Genomic DNA, 9,832 nt, shown 5'->3' on the forward strand with positions numbered 1-9,832 from the left:
ATTTCCCATTTTGAGAAATCAAATTGTTTCTTTCTTCCAATGAAAATTAGCTTACTATTCCTTATCATTATAATAATTATTTTAATATAAGATGAGTTGAATGAAATTTCGTAATCACAATTGCTAACGCTAATTAGGGGTGAACGTTAATCGGTAAAAATCAAAATATTCGATCGAAATCAATTTAATTCGATTAATTCAATTTGGTTTTTTATAATTATAGTATTGATCAATTAGAAAGGATGGTTTATTTGATTATTTTGATCGATTTTTAGTATTCAAAATTTACAAGCAAGCTGACTTAAAACTAAAATCAAGATAAATCAATTTTGATTATTTGTGATTTTAAGGTATAATTTGGTTGATTTTAGTTATTTTTTATTCAGAATTCAGTTAACTCAATTTTTGAAATGTTAAAACCGAACCGATCGATGCTCACTCTTCAACCAAACCACTGGACTATTATTAGTTTTTGGGAGCTGAAACAAAGCCTAGATTAGTAGATGATCATTTTGGGCCTAACAATACTGTCCTTTGACCTTTTAAAGTACAAAACCTAAAGTGGGTCCTAGCCCACTAGCACAACTATTCAAGACCTCGGCCCATTGTTAATAGCCAACTGGACATTGTTGGGCTAGTTCAAGCCCATTACACGGTAAGTAGATGACCAGATCAACCTTTCTGCTGATCTGGCAAAGATGCTGACATGGCGCCCTACAAGGAAATAAAAAAACAGTTCCAATGATCGCACTCCAGTTTTGAAGCAGAGGATTACTATTTCTCCGTGTTTTTCCCCGTCTCTGTGTCCTCCGTTTCACGCGCATGGTGCTCTTCCTTTGTCACCCTTATTCCCACTTTTCTCTTCAAGACACCAAATATTCCCGGCGAATAATTTAATATTTTTAAATTCCCCAGCATCAAACTTTGTTTTGAATTATATAAGTACTGCATAATCCAACTAAGGGCTGGAATTTCGAATGTGATCTCTGTTGTTTTTCCATTTAAATGGCGACCACCCAAGAACAAAATCTCTTTCTTTCTGGTGAGTCACTGGCTCTGTTTCATTCCGATTCCAAAAACATTGGGTTTGTCTACTTTCTGTTTGGTTCTCGGGAAAATAATTTTTTTTCTGAATTATTCTCTTGGAGTTTCCTCTGCTAAGTTCTGTATGTCCTTTTGGTTTTCAGCTTCTTAGTTTAATTTATTTGTTCTCTAGAGATACAGAATGAGCTGAATTATTGTATATTTGTGTTGGGTTAATTGAATTTCGGTTTAGGAGTAGTCAGAGAGCTTAATAGTTCTCTTAAGCCCAAATTTTTGGAGTTTTTCCATTTTTACTGGTTAAAGTAATGAACTTTAAGGACTTCACAAAGATAACGCTTTTTGTTTTTGGTTATTTATAATTATAGGATCAAGAAGTTGCAAAACCAACATGTGTATCTTTTTTTTTTTTATTACTGTGTATCTTTTTTTTATTTCTCATTTACTTGTTTATTTGTGGATTTTCTATTGATTTCGGAGCATTAGCTTGGATGGCAGTAGTCGTGTGTTTGTTTTGGCTGGAGTAATCATCTGGTATTTTATCTTATAGGACTTCGTGAGAACCACAGAGAAGAATTGGAAAATCTTACATTAACAACTCAGCCCTTAAGAACTCTAAAGCTTTTTGTCTTTGCTGTTATCCAATGGATTCATCAGACAATTCGACATCGTGCTGGTTGGTTTATATTTTCAAGCACTTTGGCTGGAATTATCGGAATTCTAGTCATGACCATTGGAAGGCATCATGAAATGGTATGATATTTTGCTGATATTGATTGTAGTGAATACTTCAAATTTAAACTTTAGAAGATTGTTGGCTGCTAGTGTTTTTCAAAGAATTCCTAGTTGAGACGTTGAGTATTAAGCATTTGTCATTTAAGTTGGAAGTGCAAAGCAATGTAATTGATCATAGTTTTTGGCTAGTCTGTTGGTTCCATAAGGATTTGCAGTTATCAGCGCATTTTCTTAATAATATTTCAATTCATCCTTAAATCTTTAATTATGTTTTGATTTATTTCTATCTTCTGATGAATAATGCTACTTTGGCAGATTCAAGAGCTTCTTCATTATGTTGTATTTGGAGTCTGGTGGTTGGCCCTTGGGGTAGCATCATCAATTGGTCTTGGTAAGGGCAGTTCTACTTTGTCACTATCAGATTTTTGCGGCTACTTCTATGATATTCTAGGTGCTAGTACCATTTGCTTATGAAGGATTCCACGCAAATTTTCCTCTCTTGCAATTATTGGCATGTTCTTTACAGATTGCTCGTTGGCTTTTGAATTGTTTGAATGAGAAACTGTTCTGTATTCCCATAATTCAGGGATCATCACTTCACTAAATGATCTGCTATATTCCTTATTCCTTTGGTACTTGCTGTTGTTGTTCTATCTTTTTGCTTTAAATAAGTTGCTCCTTATTCTTAATAAAATCATTTATACACCTGGACTTTTTTCAATGGGACTCTGAATTTATTGTGTTTCTCACAGGATCTGGTTTGCACACATTTGTGCTGTATTTGGGTCCACACATTGCTTTTTTTACGATAAAAGCTGTGCAGTGTGGCCGTGTTGATTTAAAAAGTGCTTTGTATGATACGATTCAACTGAACAGTGGTCCTTCATGGCTGAATAAAAATTGCTCTGAATATGGGCCTCCACTGTTCCCATTAGAACAAGGTTCAAGAGTTCCACTTGGTCGCATATTACCTCAGGTTCAACTAGAGGCCATCTTATGGGGTATTGGAACTGCACTTGGAGAGCTCCCTCCATACTTCATATCTAGGGCAGGTAGTGAGGGCACAACTAATATCATTTTGTGTTTGCATTTATACACTTTTTTATTTCTGTATGGATTATGGTTTATAATCTTGATTTTCCTACTTAAATGCTTTGGCAGCCTGCATATCAGATAGCAATTTGGATCTTATGAATGATTTCGGTTCTTCTTCAATGGAAAATGGTGGTAACACAGCCAATCATCTGAAACAGATAGAATATTGGCTCCTTTCACGCTCACAATACTTGAACTTCTTCATAATTTTGGTTCTTGCTTCGGTAATCTGGGATTCTTTGCTTCACAATTCTAGTGCTACATTTGATTTTTGATTGTAACTTTGACCAATGTTATGAAGATTAGTTATTGTAGTAGCCAAGGCTAATTTTTCCAGATTAACTGGAGTGAAAACATCTGCTTCATGAATGAATGATGCTATCCCAAAAAATGCTTCTCATTCAGGTAAATAATTAGAAGGTGATCTAAACCTGATGAGATGCATTAAATATCACCATGGTTATTTTTGTGGCTAATCATAGTAATGTACTACTGATAAGTGGTAATAAGCTTTGTGCTATACTGAATCCAAGGGTAGTCTTTCTGGTTTCTTAATAGTTTCCGTCGTAACCTGTTTGAATTTGTAATTTGATGATTAGAGTGGATATTTGCAGGTTCCAAATCCTCTATTTGACCTTGCCGGTATTATCAGTGGGCAATTTGGTATTCCATTTTGGAAATTCTTTCTAGCAACATTACTTGGGAAGGCGATCATCAAAACTCACATTCAGGTTTAAGCAGTCTCTAATTTCATACTAGGAGGTGTTTGGCTACTTTATTGCTTTAAAGTTGTTGTTAATGTCAAAAAAAATGTTAAGTAGAAAGAAAAAAGGAACATCAAAGGGTGACAGTAAGCTTAAGCAGGATGGTAAATCCTGCAGCTAAGTGATGTGAACGTTTATGCTGGTTCTGATTTTCTTTTCTGACATATGGTAGTTGTATCCTGTTTGTAATTGCAGACGGTTTTTATCATCTCAGTTTGCAACTATCAGCTTCTTGACTTCATTGAAAACGAGTTGATTAGAGTGCTCAGCTTTATCCCAGGGCTGGCCACCATCCTGCCAAACCTTATCATGAAGCTACAGACTATTAGAGACAAATATTTGTCACCCTCTCCTCCAGTCTCCCCAAATATTAAGGTAATATATACACAGATGAATGTGAGAAGTATTCCTATGCAGGATGCCTTGGGTCTCCCTGGCAGTATTGCTTGCTCTTTTTTGCCAGAAACAAATTTACCTTTTCGTGCTTTCTCTACAGGTAAAGAGGTGGGATTTATCACTTGCTTCTATCTGGAACACTGTTGTATGGCTCATGCTTCTAAACTTCTTCATTAAGATAGTAACAGCAACTGCTCAGAACTTTCTCAAGGAACAACAAGAAAAGGAGTTGATAACCTTGTCAAACTACTCTCCTGAATTGAATCCTTCAGCTTCTAAATCCATTTAGGCATTCTATAGGGTTAAAGATAGTTTTCCCACGTCATACGTTTTTGTGTTTAATTTGTATACAAAGCTTGAGGGAACAGAAGGGAAAAAGCAAGTAATCCAAACTTCCATTCTTATTATTTGGATTATGGACTGTCATATCAACTTTATTGTCAAACTCGGGAAATATAAATTATGATTTAGCTTTATCATCTATGTGAAGCTGATTTTTTGTGAACTATTTCATTGATGCATTGTAGCATGAGGTAGAGCATTGTATAATTTCTATTGTTCACTTTATGGTTGCCAGAGGTCAAGCTGTTTCTCCTCTACTCATCAAGAACTCAATTTCTTGCTTTTTTCAGTAAATTGGTAGGGAACCAAATTAGAATCACCTAAGCATCTTGAATAACAAATTTCGAGCTCGAAAGTAGGAGAAAAAGGTAATTGAAATTCCTTTGGAAGAGTATGCATTTACCCATTCCTGCCTTGGTCATCCTTCTTAAACTTTAGCAATTAAGGTGCTTTTAGAGTTGAAAAATCTGTGATCTCAAAGCTGCAATTTGGATACATTGTATTCGAATTATGTAAGTAGACATACATCACTTTAAATTATGTAAGTATACATTCACTTGAATACATTTAGTATCAAATGAATTACAACAGCCAGAATCATTCCTTATTAAACACACACTCCCTTAGAACATAGTTCCCAACACAATTGAAGGCTGAGAAGTTGGATGATATTAACACTTGACATTATGCTTCATTGTAATAACTTTACATGGAAAACCCGTGAACAGTACAGCATGTGCTAAATAAAAGGAATTTGGTGGATTCTTGATGCCTTACCATCCATCAATTTGAAACAAATTTCCAACTAGGCCAAGCCTATCTGCCTCTCCCACCTGAGGTCTGAAGAGAATTGAGAGACTGCAGCTCGGGGATCACCATTTGAAATAGACAGATAGTATTGAGCAGTTCCATCATCAACCTGCATGCTTCTCTTTAAAGAGTCAATTACCCTTCTCTTGCCCCGATCAGAGGTCACCCTATTCAACAATGTTCCAGGCTTTCTGTCAGGCTTGCCATCAAGATACAGCACTGCCACTTCTCTCTTTGCGTAGGTATCCAACTCTACATGGCAAGTCCCGTTTATAAGAAGGTCGGGATTGCTTATAGGGATCAGTAACCTCTCTCGCGAGTAAATCCCATGGTCACTCATCATGTTATTCAGGCGCTTTATGTCCATAACCTGCAAATACAAGGAAGGTACATTTAAAACATAAATTCACTTAACAGTGAGTTAAGCACCAAGTTAATGTTGGGAGTACTAAGAGTAAAGGTTTCAGAGAAAATTGAACTGAAAAATCTTCTCAAACATTAGATAATCCTTCAGGCACAGATTTGTTTGTTGCACTTCTCATTTCACCAAATTGCAGTCTCATCTATACACTCCAAATGCCAATCAATGATCAAATTAAGCCTACAATAGGAAGCCTCAACCACCCTGACACAAATCAAACCATGTCTGTTCCTACTGCTTTTGCCTCAAGGCTTAAGCCTCCCCATTCTCCACCCAAATCTTAAATCACCCACTTCCAGAGTCAAGTAACTGCATTCTTGTATACTGCTCAGAACAGTGAAATGTGATTCAAGTTTTACTCTTTAATCCCAGTTTCGAAGAAAAACAATCTTTTTATGCAAAAGACAAAAGATTTACCAAAAAAATTCATAAATTTTACAGTTTTCCAAACTAATTGCTTCACCGTCTCATCAAACCAAAAATACCCTTTTTCTTTTGTTTTTACCTGAACAGAGTACTTAACAGCGAGGCTAGCAACACTCTCCCCTCTCAAAATCCGGTGCGAGATAGCGAACTTCCCAATCCCATTATCCCTCCAGAAACTTCCAGAACTCGGCTTCCCCACCACTTCCAGAAGCTTCCAAGGAGCCTTGAATGCCTCCACGACCATCTCGTCATCGGAAGCGACGGCATTCCAGGCCTTGCAAACGCAGCTGGCACGTGCCAAGTCGGTGAGCGAGACCTTCTCGAAGATGAGTCGGAGGGTGTCGCGGCACGTCAGGGCTGAGAAATAGGAGTTCATAGGGGAGATGGTGGCGGTCGAATCCGTAACGGTGGGGCTCGTGGAGGAAGAGAGAGGGGTCGTGAGGGCTGACTCGTCGTCGTTTTGATCGCAGCAGCAGCTCATTTTTGCATACAAAAAGAGATGGAAAACTCTTGGGTCTTTTCTCAACCCATCTAACGGTGGGTTTGATGAAGGCTTTGAACGGTGGTTGTAGCCTTGTGGGAAGAAGATATTCCGAAAGGAACACAAAAAACAAAGCTTTTTCTATTTTAGCTAAATTCCTTTTACATTGTAGTATTTAATTAATTTTTTTGTGAATAACTTTTATTTTAAAAAATTAAACATTTATTCTTATTTAAATATTTAAATATTTTTAAATGTGTACAAATAAATTAATTTTTAAATCATTTTAATAATTTCAATAGATAAAATTAACGGTATAATATCTTGTTAAAACAGAAATTATTTACAAAATTAATTATAAAATATAAAAACTTATGTGACAAAATAAAAAATATAGTTGAAGTTTATTCTATACTCTTTTTTTCTTACTTTTGAACAAATACTTAATTTCATTTGTACATTCAAAAAAAATAAAAGAAATTTATTGTTGGTTGTTGGAAAGAACAGAAAAAAAAGCCCACTACTTGCTGTCAGCGACAGCCCATTGGACTTAGTTGGGCTGATCAAAAGCCCAACAAAGTGGGAGACTCTTTTGGGCCTAACTAAGTAGGCTTAGATCCTTCAAATTTCGCCCTGAGAAGCAGGTCCTTGATATTCTTATAACAAGACCTACACTTGCTTTGGAAATTGCTTTGCTTTGTGTCACATAAAAATATGTAAGTCTAACAAGCTTTCAGAAAACAATGCTTTTACGATTACAATTTAATGGAGGAATCTTGAACAACAATAAGAAACTCGAAAACAGCATAAAATTACCGCATATGGTTAATAGGCACACCTAAATCTAAACCTTTAACTTAAACCCATTCCAGTAAAATAGGAAGAAACAGGTCAAGTGCCCCATGTGTGACCAAGCCCGTATGCATCCATAAAACCAGCTGCATGAGCATGATCATGACCATGGGCAGCATGGCCATGGCCATGACCATGACCGTGATGATGATGATGATGGTCAGTGTCTTTTGCTTCATCAAACATCTTCTGGATATGCTCAGGGATGGGCTCTTCCGCAACCTGTCTAACTGTTTTTGGTAATGAAGATACAAATTGAGCTACATTCTCAGCCAGTTCACCAGCAGCATCTCCCTGAGATCACAAAGACATAGCATGCATGAATTCAGAATGCAACAAATGCATGCAATATTGACAACATTTAATGGAGGGCGCATCCATAAAACTAATCTATGATGCTTTTGATTTAAATTCTTCAGGGTGCATCCATGGTCCTATAAATTTAGAAGACTGCAGTTGGCAAGTGACATGCAACATAGGGGATTATTTCATCAATTTGAACTGAGAGAACATAATTCAAAAGGTATGTAAAGAACCAAGAACAAAATGCATGCAAATATAAACAATTCTCAAAGCAGAGGAAGTGGTCTCAATATGCAAGGTTATTTTTCAATCTAGTCAATCACAACCTTATTAATTTGGGAAGATGAGATTAGCAACAGAATTCCCAATAATTTATTTAAATAATTCATTCACCATATTCCAGGGCCTAGCCTGGTGTCGGTTGCACTCTCCAAGACCCCAACCAAACAATCTAATAAAGACATACAATCAATCATGCATGGATTAACCAACAATAGAACATGGCTGCATATATATGTTTTCATATGAGAGCTAAAATCATAGGTCAAAGCCGAGACAAAAATCTGCCCTTTTCTTGTTCATACAAACAAGTCAGAATCAATCACAAACTCATTGAAAAGCATGCCTATAAACATCCAAAAGCAGCAAAATTTTGATAATTCTACTATGACATGTAATGATATAAAACAAGAACAACAGAAAGAATATGTTGAAAGAGTCAAAGAATCCTTACCTGAGGCCATCGCCCTCCAGAATGTGCAACAAATTTTGCCTCAGGAAGTGCCTCTGCGATCCGTCGACCCTCTTTCCTCCATTCGTCTGACCAACCATTAGACCAAAGGACCTGCATTGGCATTCCTTTTATACCATCCAAACCACCCCATTCTTCTACATCAAAACTATAATTCAACTTCTTCCCTATCCCCACAACTGCTCTTCGTGCATCCCATCCCTTCAAAAGCACTCTATGTGCCTCCAACTCAGACCAACCAATCCCCTTTGAGCAACACAAGTTTATCAACCTTGCAAACACAAATGAAAACCTCAACACAACTTCACCAACCACAGGTATGTTCAAACCCCACAAAGGTAAAGCAGGTTTTAGTCCCGTATCAATAAGGGTTACACTTATGATAAACCTAGGATTCTCAGAAATCCAACCTGCAGCCATGACGAAAGCAGAATCATGTAAAACTAAGTGCACAGGAGCCAATCCCATTGTTTCTATAACCTGCCCCAAAACCCTTCCCATCTCTTCACTTCCCAACTCAATAACCTTGACACTCTTTTTAACCAAAACTCTAGACTTTATCTCTTCATAAGGGAGTTCACCAGTTTCAACCATTTGATCAAAAGCCCAAAATATACCCTTTTCTTGAATCAAACTATAAACTTCCTTAAACCTCCCTAAAACCCCATTTGTTCCTTCTTCAATCTCTACTCTTGATTTATCTGAAAACCCATTTCCAGGCAAATCAAGGGCTATAACATGAACCCCTTTTGAGCCTAAAAGTCTTATGACTTCACTATAAGAAAAAGAACTCAACCCCAAGCCATGAACAACCACAACATTCTCAGATGAAGAAAACTGACCATTTTCAGTAACAAAAACTTCAATTGGTGATTGGTTTGGGGTCGTTTGAACCTTAATGATTCTACCATTTGAGAAGTGTTGGCGCAGGGAACTAGGCAAAGAAAGGAACCAGGATTTGGGGTCTGGTGGGGACAAAGAGGAAAAAGAGACGAAGAGGAAAGTGATGAGAGAAATAGTGAGAGTGAAATAGAACCAGAAGGCAAAAGAGCTTTGAGTGTGTGAATTTGGGTTAGGATTTGAAGCTGGTTTTATAGGTTTTGAGTTTGGATTTGAAGTTGGTTTCTTCGGTGGTTTCTTGTTTTCTCTGGTTTTGGGTGATTCTGGCTCTTGCTCTTCTGTTATGATCGCCATTTGACAAGCATCAACTGTAAACTTCAAGATCTAATCTTTGAAACACAACACAAAGAAGAAAGTTTAAGAGCTTAGTTTGAAATGTATACACCTTCTACCAGTAAGAAAGAAGACTAGACTTTGAGATTTGAGATCAAGCTGGAGAATATCCAATGTCCACTTAAAAAAGCAGGCCTCTTTTTGTTGCTCTCTTCCTTCCTTACACGACAACGTTTTGTCCC

General features: G+C 36.9%; 3 protein-coding genes across 3 annotated transcripts; 1 reads left to right on the top strand and 2 right to left on the bottom strand.

The window, feature by feature from the left end:
• The first annotated feature begins 771 nt into the window (after window positions 1–771).
• LOC110415339 (vacuole membrane protein KMS1-like) lies at window positions 772–4,514 on the top strand. Its single transcript, XM_021426962.2, has 8 exons — window positions 772–1,042; window positions 1,592–1,794; window positions 2,092–2,167; window positions 2,529–2,828; window positions 2,938–3,095; window positions 3,486–3,602; window positions 3,831–4,010; window positions 4,132–4,514. The coding sequence occupies exons 1-8, from the start codon at window positions 1,006–1,008 to the stop codon at window positions 4,318–4,320; spliced, it is 1,260 nt and encodes a 419-aa protein (XP_021282637.1). The 5' UTR covers window positions 772–1,005; the 3' UTR covers window positions 4,321–4,514.
• A 329-nt stretch (window positions 4,515–4,843) lies between these two features.
• Window positions 4,844–6,664, bottom strand: LOC110415340 (peptidoglycan-binding LysM domain-containing protein). The gene is made up of 2 exons (XM_021426963.2): window positions 6,110–6,664; window positions 4,844–5,553 (listed from the first exon to the last, which is right to left on the bottom strand). The coding sequence occupies exons 1-2, from the start codon at window positions 6,509–6,511 to the stop codon at window positions 5,179–5,181; spliced, it is 777 nt and encodes a 258-aa protein (XP_021282638.1). The 5' UTR covers window positions 6,512–6,664; the 3' UTR covers window positions 4,844–5,178.
• Window positions 6,665–7,242: 578 nt separating this feature from the next.
• Window positions 7,243–9,616, bottom strand: AXR4 (alpha/beta-Hydrolases superfamily protein). Its single transcript, XM_021426472.2, has 2 exons — window positions 8,400–9,616; window positions 7,243–7,657 (listed from the first exon to the last, which is right to left on the bottom strand). Exons 1-2 carry the CDS (start codon window positions 9,609–9,611, stop codon window positions 7,403–7,405), a joined length of 1,467 nt encoding a protein of 488 aa, XP_021282147.1. The 5' UTR covers window positions 9,612–9,616; the 3' UTR covers window positions 7,243–7,402.
• Window positions 9,617–9,832: the final 216 nt, after the last annotated feature.

Source organism: Theobroma umbraticum, unplaced genomic scaffold, assembly GCF_002168275.2.
Source record: "Theobroma umbraticum cultivar Fairchild unplaced genomic scaffold, ASM216827v3 scaffold_147.0, whole genome shotgun sequence".
Lineage (NCBI taxonomy): Eukaryota > Viridiplantae > Streptophyta > Magnoliopsida > Malvales > Malvaceae > Theobroma > Theobroma umbraticum.

Bases quoted from the DNA above. Each gene is read 5' to 3' on its own strand.
- LOC110415340 (XM_021426963.2), bottom strand. From the start codon at position 6,511: ATGAGCTGCTGCTGCGATCAAAACGACGACGAGTCAGCCCTCACGACC. The intron at 5,554-6,109 runs GTAAAAACAAAA...TTGTATTTGCAG, and splicing joins CTGTTAAGTACTCTGTTCAG to GTTATGGACATAAAGCGCCT.
- AXR4 (XM_021426472.2), bottom strand. From the start codon at position 9,611: ATGGCGATCATAACAGAAGAGCAAGAGCCAGAATCACCCAAAACCAGA. The intron at 7,658-8,399 runs GTAAGGATTCTT...TTGTGATCTCAG, and splicing joins CTGGAGGGCGATGGCCTCAG to GGAGATGCTGCTGGTGAACT.
- LOC110415339 (XM_021426962.2), top strand. From the start codon at position 1,006: ATGGCGACCACCCAAGAACAAAATCTCTTTCTTTCTG. The intron at 1,795-2,091 runs GTATGATATTTT...CTACTTTGGCAG, and splicing joins TTGGAAGGCATCATGAAATG to ATTCAAGAGCTTCTTCATTA. The intron at 2,168-2,528 runs GTAAGGGCAGTT...TGTTTCTCACAG, and splicing joins AGCATCATCAATTGGTCTTG to GATCTGGTTTGCACACATTT.